Source organism: Pangasianodon hypophthalmus, chromosome 13 (assembly GCF_027358585.1).
Source record: "Pangasianodon hypophthalmus isolate fPanHyp1 chromosome 13, fPanHyp1.pri, whole genome shotgun sequence".
Lineage (NCBI taxonomy): Eukaryota > Metazoa > Chordata > Actinopteri > Siluriformes > Pangasiidae > Pangasianodon > Pangasianodon hypophthalmus.
The window spans coordinates 25159865-25184864 of record NC_069722.1 but is presented as its reverse complement, the minus strand read 5'-3'; the positions used below and the strand labels follow the sequence as shown (position 1 = coordinate 25184864).

The 25000-nt window shown below is 37.5% G+C and overlaps 2 protein-coding genes across 2 annotated transcripts in view; one reads left to right on the top strand and one right to left on the bottom strand.

Annotated features, from left to right (window-relative positions):
• LOC113523780 (prolyl endopeptidase) overlaps nucleotides 1–18297 on the top strand; it is a 26615-nt gene extending 8318 nt beyond the window's left edge. The window contains exons 7-15 of the mRNA XM_053239425.1: nucleotides 277–382; nucleotides 2464–2655; nucleotides 9210–9407; nucleotides 9799–9902; nucleotides 10796–10932; nucleotides 11273–11367; nucleotides 15475–15606; nucleotides 16110–16266; nucleotides 17364–18297. Coding sequence (XP_053095400.1) covers nucleotides 277–382; nucleotides 2464–2655; nucleotides 9210–9407; nucleotides 9799–9902; nucleotides 10796–10932; nucleotides 11273–11367; nucleotides 15475–15606; nucleotides 16110–16266; nucleotides 17364–17658 — 1416 coding nt within the window. The 3' untranslated portion in view covers nucleotides 17659–18297. The remainder of the gene's footprint in view (nucleotides 1–276; nucleotides 383–2463; nucleotides 2656–9209; nucleotides 9408–9798; nucleotides 9903–10795; nucleotides 10933–11272; nucleotides 11368–15474; nucleotides 15607–16109; nucleotides 16267–17363) is intronic.
• A 4640-nt stretch (nucleotides 18298–22937) lies between these two features.
• LOC113523790 (ephrin type-A receptor 7) overlaps nucleotides 22938–25000 on the bottom strand; it is a 101767-nt gene continuing 99704 nt past the window's right edge. The window contains exon 17 of the mRNA XM_053239337.1: nucleotides 22938–25000. This exon is cut by the window's right edge and continues 166 nt beyond it. The gene's annotated coding sequence lies outside the window, so the exon portion shown is untranslated.

Genomic DNA, 25000 nt, shown 5'->3' with positions numbered 1-25000 from the left:
CTTTTCTACCCTGATGTCTTGCATTAATTATGGGTTTAATCACATGCTTTTATATTTTAGCAACATTTGCTCAGCTAGATCTTCAATTATTTTATTAGCAGTGAAGATACAGGGTTTAAGCACCATCTACAAACACACACACACACAGACACAGACACACACACACATGCACAGACACACACAATCACCATGTAAATTTACATTATAGTGCATTGTATCTGAATGAATGTCTCTCTCTCTCTCTCTCTCTCTCTCTCTCTCTCTCTCTACGTACAGATATCCGATGATGGACGTTATGCCGTGTTGACCATCACTGAGGGCTGTGAGCCTGTAAACCAGTTGTGGTACTGCGACTTACACCAGCTTCCCAACGGCATCTCAGGTGTGTGTGTGTGTGTGTGTGTGTGTGTGTGTGTGTGTGTGTGTCAGGTGATCTGATCACAAGCATTTTCTTGATTTTGTCTCCAGTGACCACTTGTCATTTATAAATTATCAGCAGTTACATTTGCTTAATGAACCTCCAGGAAAAAAAAAAAAAAAACTTTTTTACAAAAATCAGTTTTAGGAAGTTTTATTCTGCCTGGAGTAAATTATGTTATATCCTATGTAGTGCACATATGTAGTGAATATAAATCCATTTAGGATTCAATTAAAAAAAATTCCTACATGAAGAAGATTTGAAAGTGATTACAGATTTTAAAAACAACATTTCATTTTGTGATTAAAATTATTTTCTTTGATATTGGTTATTTCCTTTGCTTAAGAAAATGACAACTTTCTGTGATTTATATGATATAAACACACAATGGAGCTGTGTATAACATTATATCCTTATTAATATTCATTATACGCGTATCATTATTCTTTATATGTTCATTAATATTCATTATTTGCTCATTAATGCCCCCATGAAATGGCTTCTTAGCTGTGATTTGATTTTGTATGTTGCTGTATTTCCACAGAGTCAGTGCTGAAATGCTTAACTGATTTACACAACATCCAATAACGTTCGAGATACGCCACGCCACACCCCCACCCAATCTAAACCTGACAGTGACTTAGTGAGTAACTTACTGATGGAGAAGCCCAGAAGGGGCGTAAATACAGAATCATGTTCTCCATCAGTATGAAATAGAGATCTTATTCCGGCATTAAACAGCACCAAGTTCCTCCGGAAATCGCCTGACGCAGAACGAACCCTCTAACAAACTCCTCCCACTTCAAAACTCCAACCATTTATTCTCCACCAAGCGATGTTTGGAAAAGGGAATAGTGTCGAGGAAGACGCACGGCCAAAAACACACCGACGAGCCATGTTTACTGCTCAAGAGCTGCTAGTGTAGAGCAAGACACGCCCCCAGGGGGAGGGGCATATACATCCTAGAGAACATTTAATCGCATGACCTTTAGCACAAGCATGAATCATCAAAATGATTAGCTATAAAATTAAAAGAAGAATATCTCCAAAACGAGATGTATACTCTCGTAATGGTGTTTATTTTAATATTCACATAATATTCAAGTAATTGTGATTCTGAGTAATGGGTAATGTCCATACTGAGTAATTTATTTCACACTTCCCTACTCCTACGCAACAGTTTATCTTTAATTTTACTTGAGTCATTTTTTTTTTTTAAACTAAGAGCACTTTTACATGAGAAAGGTTTTTGGTGGCTCCACCCTGCGTGTCAGGGCACATCAGGACATCATGGCTTTAAGGCTGGCTTTTACTTCTGTGTTAAAGTGGATTTGTGTTGTGGGGATTTGTGTTTATTCAGCCACAGGAGCATTAGTGAGCTCAGGCACTGATGTCGGGAGAGGAGGCTGGAACAGCGTTGGGTCTTTTAGTTCCAGTGAAGGGAAACTGTAATGCTACAGCACACAAAGACATTCTATACAACTGTGTGCTTCAGAGTTTGTAGCAACAGTTTGAGGAAGAACCACATATGGGTGTGATGGTCAGGGGCGCACATACTTTTGGCTGTACGGTGTATATTTAACTAAAAACAGTGCTTCACTTCATGGTAATTATCTGAAGTTTTAGGGTTATACACATGACTGTTAATAAACTGCATTTCAGAGACGGTATGCAGTGGGTGGAGCTTATTATATATTCTCTTTTATTGCTCTGAAAAAAGTCTCAGAAATCACAAAATGTTCCCTGCCTAGTCGACTTTAATACGTGACGCCGCTGTATCGGTGAGTTAGAACCTGGAATTAAAACGAAGAAGTGGATCAATATGACTTACTTTTATGTAGTTTTTTATTTTCTGCCCCCCTGCTGGACACGTTAGGTTACAGGGAGTTGTGCATGCGAGTACCCGCCCTCACACGGCCACAAGTGTATAAACCCGGCTTTCCTGAGCTCTGACTACGTCTGTGACTGGAGTGAAGAGATAATAATGGATTCTGTGTAATGAGACGGAGGTGAATATCACGTCTGCGTGTCTCCGTACTGTGTAGGTTTGTTGCCGTGGGTGAAGCTGGTGGAAACGTTTGAGGCGCAGTACTCCTACGTGACCAACGAGGGCACTGTGTTCACCTTCCGCACTAACCTGGACGCTCCGCGGTACTGCGTCATCAACATCGACCTGCAGAAGCCGGAGAGGGAGAACTGGAGCACGCTGATCCCTCAACACGAGAAAGACGTCCTGGGTAAAAAAAAAAATAAAACACACACACAAAACACACACAAAACACAACACAAAACACAACACAAAACACAACACAAAACACAACACAACCTGCAGCTGAGGATAACAATCAACACACATACACACACACACACAGAGGTAGACAGAGAGACAGAGAGAGAGACAGAAAGAGAGAGACAGAAAGAGAGACAGAAAGAGAGACAGAAAGAGATAGAGAGATACATAGAGACAGAGTGAGACAGAAAGAAAGAGAGACAGACAGATAGAAAGAGAGAGAGAGAGAGAGAGAGAGACAGAAAGTAAGAGAAGGAGACAGACAGATAGAGAGACAGAGAGAGAAAGACAGGCAGACAGAGAAAAAGAAACAGAGAGAGAGAGAGAGAGAGAGAGACTTGACTTTAAAGATCTCTCTAATTAACAATAGTTAAAAAACAATCAAAACTTAAAATCTACATATTTACAATACAATTACAAGACAAATATTAAAATATTCTAATAAAAAAGCAACACTTTCAACATAAATAAACACTGCCTACATACAGTAACAAACAAATGTACAGAAATCCTTTTTTTTTTTACACAAACAATTCTAAAACTCTCTGTTCATTTATTTTATGATATCATTAAAATATCATTTATGCCCCCAAGTAAGTTGAAAGGTATCCAAGTCTCCAGTGAGCTAAAAGAACTCTGCAGTAAGGCGAGCAGATATCAGCCCCTCAGACTCGTTACATCATCAGTGGAAACACCACCATTCAGTTCAGCTTTCCCTGTTCACCACGCAGCCAACTTGGCCTGCGCATAAAGGAAATTCAGTAGCACATCTGCTTTTCTGCTCTTATATTTGTGTCCAAAAATAAAACCAATTTGTGTAAAAGCATAACCGATTTCTCAGCCCATACCTTCAACAAAGCACTGATTGCACCCCAACACATTCTGAAAACTAATGAAAAATAGTTTCTGAAGCAGGACAGAAAGGATGATGTCCTTTACCACTGCATCCAGGTGTGTCCTGTATCTGTTTGTAGCTATTATCCCAGGTATTATACGCCACTGAAGATCAGATCTCTTATCAATGATGAGTTTATACAGGCTCCTCCAGCATTCTTCTGGGGATGAGTCTAACCCTGCTAGCTCTAGCCACTTAGACTCAGGAACATCCTCCAATGACTGAAGGTACATCACTTTTACACAAGTACAATACAGAGCCTTCTTTCCAGCGTCTTGAAACAATTTTAGCTCTGGTGTCTTGAAACTCAGCAATCTTCCTGCATCATCTTCCCATGTAGCCACGGCTGCTCTGACCTCCAGTCTTGGACCACTGAGTTTCACGCTATTAGAGTTTTGTTCTGATAGCTCTCTCTGCAGATCCTGTATAAAAGTTGATGCTAAAACATTTCAGTCCTTAGTCTTTCTGTTGACCGTACTGAGGTAACACCAACACCAATAGCTTCAATTTCCTCTGGAGGCAACCATCTATCCTTCTAGAGATGGGAAACTTTTCTAAATCCTGCCATACCATAGCGACCTGCACAGACTCGGAGTCCAAGCTTTTCACAGGATTATAGAGTAGAGCTTCCTCTTTGACCCAAGATCCACTTTCAAGTCCTTGTTCACGAGAAAAAGTTAAAACTCTCACACTTTAAGGACCATCTTTAAAAGGTTGTTAGTCCAGTTAAATCCACTCCAGCTGTCCACTTCTCCTCCAAAGGTCACAGGTCACGTCAGTCCAGCTGACGTCTTCTCCATACCGGAGCCTCTGAGCAGCCTGCAGCCTAAAAGCAGCAATCCTGCAAAATATGTCTATTAATCCTTGGCCGCCTTCAAACCATTTTATGCCACAACACTGAAGCAGTAAGACTGTTTGCTATCAAGACCCTTCCCCTGTAGGATAGCTGAGGAAGCAGCCATTTCCAGTTAGACAACCGGACACACACCTTCTCCACTACCCTCTCAGAGTTCTCTTCCTTATATAACTCTGATCCTAAAAACACTCCTAATAATTAAAACCCATCTCTACTCCACTAAACATTACTAGGTAACTGTGGTATTGTTATCTTTTCATCTCCTCTTCTTGAGCCACACCATAAAGATTCACTTTTTGTCCAATTTATTTTAGCTGATGAAGCCTTTTCAGAACATCGATGACGTCTAGGGTAAACCTTACATCCTCACCGTTTCTAATTATGGCAGTGACATCATCAGCGTAAGCAGACAGTTTAACAGAACTTGCGTTATGTAAAAATCATCAATATGTAATCCTTCCAACCCAACTCTTAACTTACAAAGTAGAGGTTCAATGACCAAACTATAGAGCCGACCAGAGAGAGGGCAGCCCTGCCTTATTCCCCTTGGAACTGACCCATGACATAAAACCATCCCCAAAACCATAAGCCTTTAACAATTCAAAAAGATAAAAAATGGTCCACTCTGTTGAATGCTTTCTCTTTATCCAAAGATATCACTCCCAGTTCAAGATTGTTATTCACGGCATTGTCTAACATATCCTTCATCAAGAATAAATTATCCCTAATGGATCGACCCTTAACACAGTAAGCTTGCTCTCTCTTAATTAAAAAACTCATATTTATTTAACATGTTTGCAATGCACTTAAAAAAGATCTTATAGTCCACACTCATTAAAGCGACAGGTCTCCAATTTTTCAAATAGTTAAGAGCACCTTTTTGGGCAGAAGAGACAATACTGCTCTTTTACAACTTTTAGAGAAAGATCCAGTCTGTATAGAAGCCAAAAGCATCTCAAAATTATCTTTTCCAATAACATCCCAAAAACATCCCAAAATTCTTTAGAAAACTCAGAGGGAAGCCCACCAAGTCCAGGGGCCCGACCCATGTCCAGGGGCCCGACCCATGTCCAGGGGCCCGACCCAGGGAAAGTTCTTGTACAGCTTTAGTCACTTCCTCAAACGGAAGTGGAGAATCAAGATCTTGTTGTAAGCTTTGAGAGATGCTGGAAAAGTTCAGCTTGACTTTGTGAGTCTGAGTTCAGAATAAAAAATCAACAGCTAATTTTCTCACTGCAGAGGAATCAGAGGTAACAACACCTTCATTATTCTTCAAACAAACCATCTTCTTATCTTGACTAGACTTTCGCTCTAAATTAAAGAAGAATTTTGTGGGACCGTTGATGTCGTCGAAGCGGGTGAAGCATGCCATGACGAAGGCTGCCTTCACTTTGTCCTGTAATGAACTAAGCTGGAGCCTTTTCTCAACAATAGCAGTTTCCAGATCATTCCCACTGCATGCCATCATTTTTTCCTCAATTACCGAAATGTCAGACTCAAGACTTTGTATCAACATCTTTATCCTTCTAGTTAAATAAGATGAATACTGCTGACTAAAAACCCTTATTTGCATTTTTTATTTGCATATTATTTCCCACTACTGAATAATATTATTATAATTATTATTTTTTTGCATTTGCCATGTCTCACAAAAAAGTTTAAATTGCAAATTGAAATTTGCACAAAACAAAATAAAAAACTTTGCGATAAAATGCCAATAGAAATTCCTTTTTCCTACCACTGATAATGTGAAATCTAATCATTTTAGGGTCTGAAATAATATTTGGAATAATACCAGAACCACACACTCTTTTTCTTGAATTTCCTGAAATATAAACTCGATCCAGCCGAGCTGCAGCTGACACTTTTACCCAGGTGTACTGTTTGAGAGAAGGATTTTTAATCCTCCAAATGTCAATAAGGTCCAACATTGCAACAACACTAGTTAAAGCAGATGCTGACTGATAATGTGGTTCTTCTGCATTTCTGTCAGTGCTAAAATTCAGAGTTCCAGTCCCTTCCCATAACAATAATATCCTGTGATTGAAAAGTCCTTAGAGCCTGACCCAGTCTCTTAAACAACTGCTCTCTCTCTCTCTGGCCCAAGAGAGGAAGCATAAATATTAACAAAAAGAAAAGTAAAGCCATAAATTTCAGCCCTAACTAAAAGTAGTTGCCCTGGTACCACATCATGTTTAGAAAGAATCTTCACCTTTAAAGTACGACAAAAAAGGACCGCAACCCGTGAACTGATATTAGCCCCATGAGTAAGGACATGCTCCCCCTCCCACCACAAGCTCCAGTCAATCTCATTATTCTCATCACTATGAGTTTCCTGTAGAAAAATTACTCCAAAATTTTTAAGATTAAGAAATTCTGAGACTAATACTTTCTCTCAAGCCAAAAAGTCTATTAAAAACAAAAAATGATATTTATTAATGATATATATTTATTTAGCTCTTCCTCTAGTTGTCCTTTCCTTCACCACTTTTTTCACTTTTTTATAGTAGTGATGTGTTTCTTAAGCCGGAATTGTTCCTGTTGTAATAGCACGCTATAATTACATGTTCTGCGAGCCCAAAACACTGATGCAAAAAATTTGTCTGCGTCAGGAAAAAAATCCACCGCGTCAACCTTCTTCCCTTTTGTTTCGTCAAGAAACGTATTTATCTGTTTCACAGAACAGAAATCATCATCTACTTTCTGAAAGTCTGATACATCGGGCCAGCTTTCATGGTCTTCCATAACGTCATCCTGACTCTGTGTCATTATATCAGAAATCGCATCAACGACAGTAACCCTGTCCCGGCTGACGCACTCCACACTTCCATCCATATTTATACCACTTCAGCCGGGCTTCTCATTATCCATGACATTCACACTTACACCACTAACACTAAACTCTCGTCTCCTAAAAGACGAGACGTGTTTAAGTGCAGGATCTGTGCACCGTTTCACTGCAACTCTTCCAAACCTCGCACGTTCTCTCACTATCAGTTCACTGCCGATCAACGGAGGAACGCTGGTGATTGTAACGTCTGTTGCCGGGGCATAGAGTGGAGTAGCACTCAAAAAAGTTTCTTTCGCCCAGATACCACTTTCAATAATGCCATTAACCAGTGATTCTGACTTAAAACAAACACGACGGCTTTATTCATTCTTGAGGCGGAGTTAAAATGATCACGGCCGATTAAATCACCCACAGCTACAAGCACGTCCTCAATGGTCACACTCACATCCGGGACACACTTAAAGCCGTGGCGGAGAGACAAAGGCGTGGAAACAGACGCCAACCCTGACGCCACTCTACACCATTCACCACATCAAACTAAACCTCAAGAAAAGGCATAGACTATAAAAGTGCACAAAGACAAAGACAAAAACACCAAACAGCAAGACGACGCTCTCACAAACACACCCATGCAACTCTCTGAGAGAAAGAGAGAGAAAGAGAGAGAGAGAGAGAGAGAGAGAGAGCTGTTATTAACCTGTTATTTTGCCTGTGATATGCTTTGGTAATAACTGCAATCTAATTTGATAATGAGAGAGAGACAGACAGAAAGATAGAGAGAGAGAGAGATGGACAGACAGATAGACAAGGAGAGAGAGAGACAAAGAGAGAGGGAGACAGACAAAAAGAGAGAGAGAGAGAAATACAGAAAGAGAGAGACAGAAAGAGAGAGAGAGAGAGAGAGAGAGAGAGAGAGAGAATAAATTTGGAGTTTTTCCTAAAAGATTTCAGCAATTAATCATTTCCCAAACACACACACACACACACGCACACACTCACACGCACACACTTCCTCTTTTCCCTGCAGTTTCTTTAGACCCGCTGCCCTGTAGTGTTCCTGCTGATTTCCTAATTCTTATTTCCTGTTTCGACCGAAAATGATGAAAAAAGCCTGTTGAGTGTTGATTAAGTTGATTTTTTCTCAGAAGATCTGACCGCAGCGTGGACTCAGGACTTTCACTGGTCTGTGTTTCTGTGGATGAGAAAGAGGAAGTGAGCTGTGTGAATTTGACAGGCGTGGATTCGGGGGATAATATTGGCTTTTGATATGTGAATCATGCTCACGCTAACTCCGCAGTGTTCGAGTATTTCGAAAGCGAGCTCATCTATCACAGCGAGATAATGCTGCATACATGAAGATACTGAAGAAACAGAAAAATTCAAAAATATATTTTTAACTATTACAAAAATGCAAGTGGTTTTCTAGATAATTTGTGTTGGCAGATTCACGAATCACAGAACATCATCACTATATCATCACACCACTGATTAAACTCTGACTCTTATTAGTCTTGTCTTTCTAAATCTGGTTTTGTTAATGAGGGTTGCGTTAATCATGCATTATTAATCTGGTTTAGTTAATCTGGCTTTGTGAATCTGTTTTTTGGTAATCTAGTTTTGTTAATCTTTCTTTCTTAATCCAAATATATTCATCGCTCTTTGATAACCTGGCTTTGTTAATATTTATTAGCTATTCTAGTTTTATTAATCTGGGTTTTTTTTATTCATATTTTTAATCTGGCATTGTTAATCTGTTTCCATTAATCTGGATTTATTAATCTGGTTTTGTTAACCTAGGTTTATTATAACTCCAGCCAATTAACTGTTAGAGACCTTTTTTTTTTTAATCTGGACTTTGCACTGTTTGTTAATCTGGATTTGTTAACCTTGCCCTGATATTCTGGATTTTTTTGTTTTGCATTCAGCCTGATTTCTGAGTTGTGTTTATTTTCCCGGTAGGGTTTGTGCAATGTGTGAATCAGAGCTTCCTGTTTGTGAATTACGTACGTGACGTGAAGGACACGCTCCACCTGTACGAGCTCTCGAGCGGCCGCTGGATTCGCGAGCTGCTGTTAGACGTGGGCACGGTGGCGGGGCTCAGCTGCAAGAAGAAATACTCCGACATCTTCTACAAGTTCACCTCCTTCACCACACCCGGTGGAGTGCATAATTCTCCTTAAGAATAATAAGAAGAAGAAGATGAATAATAATAATAATAATAATAATAATGCTCTTTTTAAAATAATTATACATCTTTATGGTTCGATGAATTAAGTACACACACACTAGATAATAAAGCTGTCCTTCTAGCAGCTAATTTAAATACATTTTTTTCATTATTTAAAAAAAATTAAAGAAGACAGTGAGGCTAAATCCAATTATTAGTGTTTTTCAATCTGACTTCATACATCCTGTTTCCTCACGTAATTAATGCATAATAGTCTGTTAATGCTAAATTAATAATGCTAAATTAGTCTGTTATTAATCTGTGTGTGTGTGTGTGTGTGTGTGTGTGTGTGTGTGTGTGTGTGTGTGTCTTCACCTGCAGGAATCATCTACCACTATGACCTGAGCAAACCGGAAGCAGAGCCCACGGTGTTCAGACAGGTGGAGGTGAAGGGCGTGCAGTTCTCCGATTATCAAACCAGCCAGGTACACACACACACACACACACACACACACACACACACACACACACACGTACCAGTTACTGAAGATTCCTATACTAGTGAGTCATTCACTCATAAATTACACCTCATTACACACACATATTAATATTCTTATCTTTGGCAGATCTGTATTATGGTATTATCTGTATTATCTAATATAATAAATATTATCTATATAATAAGTATATAGGTTTTATCTGTATAATTGATATAATTTTATTATAATTTCAGTGTTTCAATCATTATTTCATTTCTCAAAATAAAAAAAGTTGCACAGGGTTCATTTAGGCCACATTTACGTAATATCAGAAATTATGAAATTATTACATACATTTATCTTTTGAATAAATTTTTATTATTACACTTTCACTGAATATTATATTTATGTATTTATATATATGAGTAATAATAGAAAAGGTACTTAACAATTTAAATAGACTATATATAGTACATAATATTATATTATATATTTAATTCACTGAATTTTAAATATTGTTAAAAAAAACTCAATTAATATTACAAGAAATGTTTTTCATAATTAAAAAAATTTTCTATGTCTTTACTCATCACATGGTTTTAAATATTCAGCAGTAAAATTGTGATTTACTATTTTGCCACGTCTTTATTTCTGGCTTTAATTCACACGTATCCGGCCCAGAATCTTAGCCCCGCCCCCATGCTGAACAGACCTGCCGTGATTGGGCGCTGTTAATGTTTTAATAGTGATTGTGTTTCTCCTCACAGACTGCAGAGTGCGCTAAAATGTAACCGCTCTGTTAATTCAACTCTCTCCACTCGTATAGGTACAAGTATATGTACACGTGTGTGTGTGTGTGTGTGTGTGTGTGTGTGTGTGTGTGTGTGCGCGTGTTGCAGGTTTTCTATCCCAGTAAAGATGGCACGATGATCCCGATGTTCCTGGTTCACGCTCGTGGTTTACAGAAGGACGGCTCACACCCTGTATTTCTGTACGGATACGGAGGCTTCGAGAACGCCATTCAACCTTACTACAAGTGCGTATTCTACACTAACGTGTGTGTGTGTGTGTGAGATAAACAGAAATTCACTTAACATCACAAAGAAAAGTTTTGATTGTACTTTCCAGTCCTCTCTACAGACTACTATACTGTAATTGTTGCTATGGTTACTTTCATTCACAGCAGCTTATAAATAATTCGTACTTAATTCTGTGATTAAAATAAATAGTTAGACTGCAACATTGGCATCTACAATGCGAAAGACAAATCAGAAATGTACAGAAGGTTTATACACACACTAGCTGCCTTGTTTAAGTATATAATATCACTGTGTGTGTGTGCGTGTGTGTGTGTGTGTGTGTGTGTGTGCGTACAGTACAGCGAACCTGCTCTTCGTCAGACACCTGGGTGGGATTCTGGCCGTGGCCAACATCCGAGGAGGAGGAGAATACGGTCAGACGTGGCACAAAGGTACCCAGAACCTCCAGTGGTCCATCAGACTTGATGTGTTTATGGTCTGAAGTTCTTTACTTTCGCACCAGAGGCCAATGTTTCTAACACGTAATGGAAGCTTACAGCCTCCAGTTTAGCATGGAGCACTACATGAGCGTGTAAATTATCACACAGTCGTCCAAAGTAACCATCTCAGAGATTTCATAAAGTAGCAGAATAAATGTGTCGTAAATACGAACGTAATAATCATGCGGCTCACTTCATAATGTACAACCCCACCTTTAAACTTTAGGCCACGCCTCCTACCTGAATGACACCCTACCTGTGCAGTGACACCACATTGTGCAGTATTCGTGTATTTGAATATTTAAAAAAAAAATGAAATGAGTGTTAAATATTTAAATAGTAAAATAGCTGTTTTTTTATATTATTTAGTAAGGCTATAGACCTGCACTTGTCTTGGATTTATTGACATTTGTGCTCATTATGGTTTTGGTCTTGACTGAGAGTAAAAATAACGTTTATTTTGTCTTTTCTTTTCGCATACACAAAATTACACAGGAAGTAATTCCTTCTTGTAGAAAACAGCCTGATCATCGTAATGCACAAATGAAGAAAAATATCTGAAGTAAAGAATTTGACTCAGTCTCGCTTTAACTTGGACGCAACCTTGACTTGACCTTGACCCCCTTAAGACTCGGGTTTTGACTCCATCTCCTGGTCTTGAACTTCAAAATGGCGGTCTTGACTACAGCCCTATATTTTAGTCACCATCAAACTAGCTGCACTAAACGTTATCCGAGTTATAAACCCTCCAGTCCACCAGGGGGCAGTGGAGATAGTTACAGGTCATATGTAATATGAGTTAAACATAAAAAAGTCTTTTTTTTTCATTTTTGTTAGGCAAACTGTATAAAAATGAAGCACAATGCAAACCTACGTGGATAAATCAGGCATTTTATAACGACTACAACGACGCAGGATTATTTAAAAGCTAAGCACGAAATATAAGAATATTATTTAGTATATTTTTCTCAAACGTTTAACCGTGCATATCCTCTTCCACATTTTCAATTTTTCAATTGTGACTTCCGACAAATTTTATATCAAATATCTTTCATCTGCATGGACAGACAACATGCTTCTGTTCATTTCCTAAAGCTCAGAACTCATTATACATGCTAGCTGTTCAGAAAAAACTGACCACAGGAATTCATGCATGAATTATTTACCATAATATCATCTGAAATGTTTTATTTACCTTAAGGAGAGATAAATGACTTTAGTTGGAGATTGGCATAAAAATTCGACATAACTTTTAATAATAATATCTATTCTTTATAAACTGTTCAACGTCTTCCTCTGTGTTTACTTGACTGATGTCATATGATGACCAAAAACAATGAAACAGTTTTAAATGGTCACGCTCACATGAACACCTAAAATTTATTTGTTGGTTTCTCTCTCAGGACGGAGATATAATCTCGGTCACATTCGAGTGAAAAGTGAACAGTATGACTCACTCACTAACCACTACAGTAACGCATCAGTTCATCTGTTCTGCACACGAGAATCACAAAACAGGCCAGAACGTGGAGAAAAAAAGAAACTCATAGCTGATTGGTTAAAGAAAACGACAAAAAAAAAAAAAAAAACAATAACTGTGATTACAGGCAAAAAATCAGTTAAAGTTCGTGCACATGGTACGACGTTTAACATCAGTTTTTAAATTCGAGCATCTGATCAAAACTGTTTCAGAGACCAAGGAGTCATAATTTTAACTTTAACGGTCATACAACTTTCAGAGTGCACTCATAAATAATATATTAACTGTAAATCTATCTTTATTAGATCACCAGCTCCATTACGAGTGAACATTTTAAGTGAACTTCATATCAGTCTGTTGGTCAAACAGTAATAAATAAATAAATAACGTAACTCTCAATTATAGATACTATCATAATAAAATCTATGGAATGTTCTTGCAGGAATATTTTAGGTAATGTTCTAACAGACATATTCATTTTAGCTACTGTTCTAGCAGGACATAGTTTTAGCTACTGTTCTAGCAGGAACCTTGAGCTACTGTTCTAGCAGGAACCTTTAGCTACTGTTCTAGCAGGAACCTTTAGCTACTGTTCTAGCAGGAACCTTTAGCTACTGTTCTAGCAGGACATAATGTTACGTAACTTTCTAGCAGGAAATGTGATGAGAAAGATTCTGATATAGTCATAAAAATCACAAAATAGCCAAGAAAGAGATTTGATTAGCTTCTATTATATAGTTTTTTTTTATGTTGAAGTATTTGATTTAGTGCAGAGTTGATGATCTTCCCTCGTTACATAATCACTTCACGCATGATTAAACAGATCATAACATGGGCGTTCTCCAACACGCTTTAATAACTTGTTTAACTTGAGTGTAACTCTTGTGCATGAAGATCACCCGAGCATCAGCGTGCCATCTTCACTAATGCGTTTCTCAGGAACAACCCGTGCGTCTGCAGTGATCATCTCATCTGATTGAAGTATTTTGTTCACGCCCAATAATAATAATTCACTCGAATTATTTACTGGACCTGCAGCTGTGTACGACACAGATTAATCCACGTGATTCAGAGAAATGGAATGAGGCTGTAAAAATAAAAACAGATTGATACAGATCAACTCATCACGTGCGAGTGATTCAACATAGTAAAACTCGGGTCACTGCAACACGTCAGAGAAAAGCAAAATGGCTCTGAAAACACATCAGATAGTTTCTGAGCTGGTTTCATCTTCACTTTACCTACAGCCTTTACCATAAATCTGCCGTCAATCATAAAAAAAATAATAATTAATTAACACCTGCAGTAACTCAGGCTCGTTTCAGTATCAACTAAATAATAAACAATCACATTAACTAATTTATTCCATCCATGAATTAAAAAAAATACACACTAATTAATTCATCAGTGATAATTAATCATCATGAACAAAGCAGTTACGTAATTTCTTTAAAAATATATATTAAATTTAATTATGAATATGAAATAATATTAGTCATAACAATTTATTTAAATATATTAAAATGAATATTTTATTAGTCGTTGATTATATGAATGAATAATACCATTCATATTCATTTTATATTTTATTCATTTATTTATTTATTTTATAAATAAAATCCAAAGATAATAATTTCTGTACTTTTCTACAGCTTCGCATCGTTACTGCATGTAACACAAACAATTACAACAAGCGTTAATGACATTATCAATATTAATATTCATACTCTGGTAATGTTTAACTAACGCAGTAAATCATTCTGGGGAACTTTAAGTGAGAATTTCATTAATAATCTTAATAAATCAGACGTGTCTTTCTCCAGCGTGTGTTTATGACTGGTGTAAGAGCGCCCCCTACAGACTCACACTGGAGAGGCCCAGTTTTAGTGCAGAGCAAAAGTTTACACACCCTGTGGTTTTAGAATTAACACAATCCTCTATTTTATTATGTGTATACAAACGAAGAGAGAATCGATTGTCAAAATGTTAAAACAGTGTCACTGTTTATAACCAAAATGTTTCAGCTTTTCATAAAAAATAAATAAATAAAAAAGATTATTTGTTTATTAGGTCCTGTGTTCAGTGCTTGTGTAAGTGTGTATGTTTTAAACTGTTTTTAACACGGTTTACTAATTACAAAAGTGTATCTTTATATTGTTTTATAAATACATTTTAATAAATGCATAAAAAAATCTTAGAAATATTTTACATAAATATATAAATGACATGATGGTTATTATTATTATTATTATTATTATTGAATATGAATATTGACTATTATGAATCTACTACTTTTGTTATTTATATTGTTTTATAAATAATTTGTAATAAAGGCATAAAAGAATTCTTAGAAATTTCTATATAAATAATATAAGTAACATCATTAATAATAATAATAATAATAACAATAATAATAATAATAATAATATGAATCTAGTACTTTCACTCTCCATTAAAATGAACATAAAAAATGACTGAAAAATAAATTATGTTTATGATGTTTAAAAGACATGCTTGTTTAATGATGTAAAGCTGTGTGTGTGTGTGTGTGTGTGTGTGTGTGTGTGTGTGTGTTACAGCGGGAACCTTGGCCAATAAGCAGAACTGTTTCGATGACTTTCAGTGTGCAGCCGAGTTTCTGATCCAGCAGGGCTTCACCATGCCGAGCCGCATCGCCATCAACGGAGCCTCTAACGGAGGACTGCTCGTGGGTCTGTAACACACACACACACACACGCACAGGCACACACGCACACACACACACACACACACACACACTGTCTGCTTTATTTAAAGGTGATTTAGCCAAAATGAATACAAGCAACATTGTTAAATTCCATTATCCATAATTAGATTATGGACAGAAACGATCTTCTGCAAATTTAGTACCTGCCCTTCAGTCTTATTAATTTACAATTTATTAATTTTATTTTCTCCCACAGTTTCACACGTTTACATAGAAAGTGCCCAAGTTACAAAGTCATTAATATAAACACACAAAACAGTGCTACATTTCTCAGCAGAAAATTTCTGTAGATTCTGTTATTTATTATTTAATTCATATTTATTTATTTATTATGTGGTTTTACATCTTTATTACATCAGGACCTTTGAGGTCTGAATATTAATGTGTAAAGCTTTGATATTTTTGATATTATTCACTTCACTAATAAGGGCCTAAGTTGCTATATTTTTTGTCCCGATGTTCCACCAGCTGCGTGTGTGAACCAGCGTCCGGATCTGTTCGGCTGCGCCGTGGCCGAGGTCGGAGTCATGGACATGCTCAAGTTTCACAAGTTCACCATCGGCCACGCCTGGACCACCGACTACGGCTGCGCGGACGACCCCGAGCAGTTCAAATGGCTCATCAAGTACGAAATTATATACGATCATAATGTACAATTATAATAATTCATAAACACAGAACTGGAGAAACAGCATTGTTTATCACTTAATGAATGCTTTAAGATGCTTTAAGATGCAATAAGATGCATTAAGAGGTACAGCACAGGGGTCTAGGAACCAAAAAATAATAATAATTTGAGATTATTAGCATAAACTGTGCTGGATTTCTTTTAAAAATCCAATTACATTTGAACAAAATGCCATTGAATAATGAATTTATGGATTTTAATGAATTTATGGATTTGTAGTTACAGATGATAAATTACTGCTCAAAATGACCATTTAACATTTAAAAAAAAAACAGCAACTAAGAATACACTTTACATCTTTTTCACTTTACACCATTTTCACTTTATTAATGTCAGTAAACCCAATAAAGTGGCAAATTGGTGTGTATTTGTCTTTTAAAACTCTGATGATACATTTTTTTATGCTAATAGACAGATAATAAACATCATTTCTAGGTAGGAAATCTTTCTGTATCTGTCCAAAATATATTCTGAAATATAAAATGCTTTAAAATTTTCTGAACAGTGTTGCATACTTTTCAAACAGACGAAAATCAGACAAGAAAATGGTTTTGATTTTTTTAAAAAATCCCAAACACGGTAAAAACGGTAAAAACGTGTTAGTGCAATAGATTTGCCTCCCTGTGGGTTTTGGGATGAAAAATAAAAAAATGTAGCTCTCTGCAAAACAAAAATATAGAATTCTGAGACTGTAAAAATGAACTGCAAATATGATACCAAATAAAATATTACAATTAAGAGGCTCAGAGGATATGACCGAGTTATACAGTGTGAATGAGTTATTAGTATGTTATAGAGTGAAAACATTAATTATCTTGGCATTATGAATAACATTTGTGGCTAAGGGTGTGCAAACTTTTGCACTTATATAACTGCACTTATGGCAGTTATATACAGTATTATATACAGTATAGTGTTGTTAGATTGACATTAGTGTTGTTCCTCATTTATAATTAGTAATGTGATGATGTAGGCAGTTGATGTGTGTGTGTGTGTGTGTGTGTGTTTGTGTGTGTATGTGTGTGTGTGTGTAGGTACTCACCCCTCCATAACCTCCCGTCCACGGATTCCGAGGCCCCGCCCTTCCCAGCCATTCTGCTGCTGACGGCGGATCACGATGACCGCGTGGTTCCTCTGCACACGCTGAAGTACGCGGCGACGCTGCAGCACAATGTGGGTCAGCGAGCCAATCAGAAACAACCGCTCCTGCTCCGAGTGGACACACGCACCGGACACGGAGCCGGAAAACCCACTGCCAAGGCCATCCTGGAGGACACACACATCTTCTCTTTTATAGCTCAGACTCTCGGCCTCCACTGGAGAGAGTGAGACAGAGAGAGAGTGAGACAGATAGAGAGAGAGAGAGAGAGAGAGAGGATGAGGGAAATATCACAGTATAGCACAGAATTACACATTTAAAATAAACCAGCAACAGGATCTTACCTATGTGGGTTGCCAGGTATATTAGAAAAACCTTCACAAGGAGATTTTTAAATCTTCAGAAATCACACTGCTATTGTTTCTAAATCAGGGCCAAATCTTCAGCAATAATGAGCTAGGTTACCTTTTTTTTTTAATAAATAAATTGTACTTTGAGTAGTTTTAATGGGACATTTTCACTTCTACTTGTGTAAAAGCAAAATTATAAAATTTCTCATGTGTCTTTACTTCATTACATTCATAAATGTCACTCATTTTCCCCTCTGGCTGAATCCCAAATGCAGCTCTATCGGGTATTTAGTGTCCTGGCTCACTGCTGTGTAACACCCCGTGTAGTGAGCAGATGTAGTGAATAGAAAGTCATTTGGGTTTCAGTCACAAAATAAATCGGAAATATCGATAAAGTGATGAATTTGGCTTTAAACACTTTTACATTCACACTATAAATGTAACGGCTGGATGTGTCTCTGTTTCTTTAAACAATCGTTTTTAAAATCATGAATAAAATAAAATGTTTTATTTCTCAGATTATGTGTGTATATATAGTTTATTTGAATCACTTTGGTGTGCTGTAACATCATCAGCAGTAACCTCTGGTGCTTTTCTCTTGCTTTTTGGTTTGTTTCATTATAATGCAGTAAGAAAACAAAACTAAACCAAACCGCAAACGAATCAAAAGAATCACATTTCACTCGCACTCGACTCGCACTCGACTCGCACTCGACTCGCACTCGACACACACTCGACTCGCACTCGACTCACACTCGACACACACTCGACTCGCACTCGACACACACTCGACTCGTCATCACCGCTGCACTGCATCAGTCACCTGCGAAAACACCGCTGTAGTGTGTACATAAAAACATGAAGTCCAGATGTTGTGTGTGTTTGTGTTTATAAGAATACAACTTACAACAAAACAAAAACATACAACGCTAAAGATTTACGAATATGACATGAATTTTTACAAATTCGACCTCGAACTGTGAGGAACGACTTAAAATGTCTGTTTTTTCCCTCTGTTTTTATCCTGTTATGATTTATGTTAAATTTATATATTTATGTGTGATTTTTCAACTGTGTTGCACTTAGCGGACCTGCTAACTTTTTCACATTTTGCATAAGAGGTCCATATCCGAATACGCTGCTACGTTATCGCTCAAAATTACACTAAAACACTTTTCCCCCAATAAAAACAGCAGATTGAAACATTTCAAATGACACAGAAATCTGGATGATTGACAGGCGTGTAGGTGTTTCGAACTCGCTGATATGAACTGATGCCCTGGAAGCCCCGCCCCCTTCCTCCATCTCACATTAGTAATCGCTGGTCTCGATTGGCCCGCTTCACACATTTTAATGGTTTATAATTAGATTTAATGTTGTGTAACATCCGAGAGACAAGTTAGTTCCTGTTCTCACTTACGTTATAGCTGCGATAAACAGTCCTTTCCTCACCAACCTCCCTCCATCCCTCCCTCCCTCCCTCTCTCCCTCTCTCTCTCTCTCTCCCTCGCTTCTATCCTGAACACTTTCCTGTGCTGATAAACTTCGCAAAGCACTGTGACTGTTACAAAGCACTGACACTGGAGACTCCTTCCATAAATGTTAAAAAAATGTCTCCTATGAAAAAAACATCACCACATCAACAATTATATTTCACTTTGTTAAACAAGTTCTTTTTTAAATCCATTTATTAGTCTTAGATCATGTGGAGCATCTGCTGTACGAGTCCCTGTGAATGAGCTGTTACTATAGAAACAATAACGTATGATAATTAGAACAAGCGCACTAATATGATTTGTATGCTGTGATTTGCAGCTGCACTTCTGTCAGAGCCGCTGTTATAGAAAATTAATCAACACCTTCTGACCAATCAGGAGCCAGCATTCAGCAGTGCAGTGGTGTGAGATTGTGTTTAGACCTGGCACATTTAGGAATCCAGTAACAGTCTTAAAAATGAAAATGTGATGTATAGCCGCAGACTCCTGTGCAGTGGTGGAGTGTGTGTTGTTCCTACAAATGACCACTAGGTGGCAGCTCGATAACACAACTGCACTTTTCTCTTTACACCACAAATTCTAATATCACTTTAAGCTAAACAAACATTATTCTTTTTATGTTTGTTTGTTTTTTGCTGCTGTTGTTGGTTTGACAGTCAGAGCTGCATTCTGACTCCAGATGTTTTAAAACACACTTCATGATAAATGTTAATATTTTACTTGAATACAGCAGCACGTTATCGAGGTCATTTCCTGCTCAGCTTTAACTGAATCTGTAATATTTCCAAACTCTGTCTCACTCTCAGTCTGTCTCTCTCTCTCTCTCTGGCTCTGGCTCATTCTTCCTCCCTGAATCCCTCTCTCTCTCTGTTGCTGTCTCACTCTCACTCTTTCTGTCTCTCTCTGGCTCATTCTTCCTCTCAGTCTCTCTCTCTCTCTCTCTCTCTCTCTGTCTCACTCTTAGTCTTTCCCTCACTCTCTATCTGTCTTACTCTGTCTGATCTCTCCCTCTCTCTCTCTCTCTCTCTCTCTATTCTTTTTCCCAGAAAGTCTCTCTCTCACACTCTTTCTGTATCTGTCTGTTTCACTCACATTCTCTTTCTCTCTATTTCTCTGCCTCAGTAACTCAGTCCTTCTTCTCTTTTTCACATATATAGTCTGTCTCTCTCTCATTATCTCTCTCTATGTCTCTGTCACACTTTCTCTATCTGTGTCTGTCTTTCTGTATCACTACCTCACTCTCTGTTTCACTCTCCTCTCACGATCTTTCTGTTTATCTCATGAGCTCTCACTCTGTCTCAGTCTCACACTTGGGAGTTCGACGCCAGTATCCTTTTAACGGTTTTCCTTTTTTTTTTTTTTTAATTTGAATCGAGGTTATTTGAATCGGATCGAGAATGTTGGACTGATTTTCTGATTCAAATCGTTTTTCTTTACACTCCAGTTAAATTGAGCTTCACTCAGATCCACAGCGCTCTCAGCAAAACCGTGCGCAGCCCAGACAACATCGGCTCGTCCACGTTAACACACAGGTACCGAGACACGGCGTCCGTCCTGACGTCATAAACCCTGTTGACCGGGTGACGACGTCCATGCTGTGCTCAGCTACGGTGCTTACATGTAGGTCATGCGGTGGTACTTACAGGCCAGACTTATGTAGCTAGCTAGCGTTACACTGTGGATTCATCATTAGAGTATTTAAAATGAATTTTGGGGACTCGGGGAGAACCATCCAATGTCCTGTGCACTGATTCTCAAAGACAATATCGGTTTTAAACCCAGATCTAATCCAGCGGCTGCACTCGAGACTGTCAGACCGGTCACCTCGTTTTTTCATTAAACATCCCTAATAGTCATAACTCTGCGTTTGAACTCGTAATAATTCATAGAAATCATATATATTCTTACAAAAACACTCCTATCATTAAATTATTTTCTGTACGATTTAATACACATTATTAAAGAATAATCTTATTTAATCCGTGGGAAACGTAATGATAATAATAATAATAATAATAATAATAACAACAATAGTACTAGTATCAGTATCACCACCACCATTACTATACTACTACTCCTACTATTATTAATAATAATAATAAAAAATAATCTGACAGTCTCAGTTATGAGAAAAATGTTTACCTCGATGGAGATACAGAGAGAGGAAGAGAAGCAAAATAAAGATAAATCTCATTAATTCAAACCCCTCAACTTTAATATCACTTCAGTAATAAAAATGAATTCCGGCGGCTGCCTGAGATATTACAGCAAACACACGCGCACACACACACACGCTCGCACACACACACACACACACACACACACACACAGTTTTATGAAGAGTCAGATGGATAATCACACGGGCAGGATTATCGGATGATTTAAACCAGAGAGTTTTTCTATTTCTTTTCCTCGAGACTGTAACGGAGTGTGTGTGCTACAGTGTGTGGGATTACACTCATCCACATTTAATTAAAAAGAATAAAAGAATTACACTAAAGGACGTGATGTAATTTATAGCAATAAAATAGAACTCCTCAGGGTTTCTGTGAATGACACTCGGTGATTAGACTCCAGGGATTAGACTTTAACGCTGCTTTTTCTTATTTCATTTCCTGATCGAGTCGAACTATAACCGAGTACACTGGGCTATTTTCACTGACTTAAGTATTGGCACCCTCGGCTCCACTGGGTGGCTCACTGCCATTAAAACAAACTTGATGTGTCTTGTGTTTTGAGTTTTGTTCTAATGTTTTGAGCTCATTAATAAAATCTAAGAGTGTGTGTTCCACTTAGCTAACATTACACACGCATACAGCTAACACCAGTTAAGTAGATTTATTAATGATAAATAAAAAAACATTCTCTACATTTTCAACTGAAAGAGTAAAAAAGGCTGAAATTCTTTGACTACAAATGTGTCAGATTTAACACTACAAATAATGTTAAAGCTAATGATAATCAGAAAGTGATTAAATTACACTGTTTGCTTTCTCACAGCCTTCAGCAGACACATCCGGACAGCGTGGAATTAAATTTGTGCCAAAAGTATTGAACATAACTTTTCCAGAAATGAACAAAAATATACAATGAGAGAGAAGAAACACACTCTGAAACTGAAAACAATGAAATCGGTGGCAAAAATTTAACAGGGTCTTCAAATAAACAGCGTTCTCTTTGTTAAAAGTGTTCTAAGCTTCCTTTTCACTAATCAGGGTTGATGAACACGCTGCCAGACTTTTCGTTTACGCTCCGCAAGTTTACGTACGCCTTTCTGGCACAAACCTCTCGTGGGCGGGGCTTAACAGCAGTTTACTCTCATTGGGTAGTGAGATTTGGATCGACACTTCCCTGACCTGGAAGTAGCGATGCTCCTGAGAGCTCATCTCCAAAAAATAGTCGTATGAGACTCTCCAAACCTCAAATATTAATTAGGAACTAATATACTAATATACTCCCCACGTGATGCGAGGGGAACCGGAGCAGCGTACGGATAGCTCTGGATTTTGATTTGTAACATCGTGATGTGCCGCAACTTCCGGTTTGGAAAGCAACGTAATTTTACGAATTAGTCTGTAAATGTTTTTCCGAGACGAGACACAATCAAGCAAAAGGTAAACTCTTCCAGAAATTTCTGCAAAAAAAAAAAACAAACAAAATTTTCAAGCAAAATTTGAGCAAAGAAGACAAAACAAGCCCAAAAGGTGTGTGTGTGTGTGTGTTGTATTTTTTTTAATAACACATTTCAATATTCCAACATCCATCATCCGTTTGTCTAACAGGTAAAAATCAAGAAGAAAAAAAGTTGCTCTAAAGAAAAGAAATCTATCACTGATTATTCCAAAGAACCGAGGCTGCGAGCTACGTTACTAATCCAAACAACTGAACACAGTGAGAAGATTATCATATTCAACACGTCGTCTCTCCAAAACAAATTATAAAAATAGATTGCATTTTCAGGTACATATTTACAGTATCAAACAGAGAGCATGATGGGAAATGAAACGCACACACACACAGAGGAACCGCGAACATTCAGTAAGTGTGTGTGTGTGTGTGTGTGTGTGTGTGTGTGTGAGAGAGTGTGGACAGTGAAAGCTCTTATTGTACGCATCATAAACCACACGTTCCAGCTTTTACTGAAGCAGAACGAACAAGGACACGTACAGAAGAACAGCGTTAAAGCGGCGCTGGATTCTAAATCAACTGCTCACACTGTCGGCTTTAAACCGTTTCTCACGTACATGGCAAAAAGTCAAAATTTTATAATGGTAGCACGTTACAATTATAATTTAAGTGCTTTCTTATACGTAAATATTCATATTAGAGACACAGACAGCGTCATACTCGTGATTCCTCTCCATGACGTAAAATGTGCACCTTTTTTTTTTTTTTTACCCCCGAAATATTTCGACTGAAGAACAAAGATGCCGAGGTCTTACTGAGACTCCATGTGCGTAACTGCGTGAAAAATAACTAACGCTAACATTAAGTTACTCAAAAAAGTATTAGCTAAGTAAACTAGCTAGGTAGTAAGCTGGCTAATTTTCTCTGCAAATATTTATCTAAATGTTAGCTCGCTGGATTAAATTAATTATCTGACAAAATTTACTTTAGCAATAAGATGGTAAAAAAGTAACACAGGAGCCAGATTTAATGTTATAATTAGAAAAACAAAAAGAATCCGAAAGAATATAAGCTTTAAAACCAATAAGTTTCTGGGGGCACTTACTTTTGGAAGAGGGCTTTAGTAGTAGTGAACACTCGCCTGTCTAGGGCTCTAATATGTAACTGTATCTGCATATACATAAACAAATTATTAACATAAACATATTATACATTCCTGATGCAAACAACTACTGAGGATCAAATAATCAAAAAGACTTGTAACATTACGCCATATCACATCCTCGTGTCCTTCTCAGAAACGTCCTGAAAAAAAAAAAGCTTCAGCAACATAAATAAATACATAAATAAATAAATAAATAAATAAATACATAAATACATAAATAAATACATAAATAAATAAACATTAAATAATAAATACGAATTGCACCATATGGGAGTCGATGATTAATTTTACAGTGCAAACATCTCTTAAAGTGAGGATACAGAAATTATTATTATTATTATTATTAATTAATTAATAATAATAATAATAATAATAATAATAATAATAATAGAAAATAACACAATAGCAAAGAAATTAGGATTAAGATGGAGAGGAAGCGGGAGGTGGAAGGACACAAATAAAGTTCACGCACAGAACATGAGAAAACGCGATTCAGGATTTTAGATCGTCTCATTTTCTCATTTGTCTGATTTTTTTTTTATTCCTGAAGATTACGAGCTTCTCCGCTGTAGAGGAAGAGCAGTGGCTACGTTAGTGTTAGCGTTAGCGTTAGCACATGATGCTGTTCTCAGGTCAGTAAAGAGTCAGAAGGACCTGAAGTGAAACAGAGTGAGCGTTACGTTACGCTGCTGTTCCCAGGTCAGTGGAATTGCGTGTATCTGACATCAGTTTGGGATGAGAACGGACCAAACCATTCCGTTAGTCTGCGGGGGACAGAACCACCGTCTCTGAACAGAACTGTGAAGGATGAACGTTCCATGAAAGAAAGGAAGAGTGGCGTCATCATGGTGGCGTTTTAGGTCACATGACCATCCTGTGTTCCTTCCTCCTCGTTTACTGGTGGACGTCCTGCTGGGGACGGAGGGTCCACTGG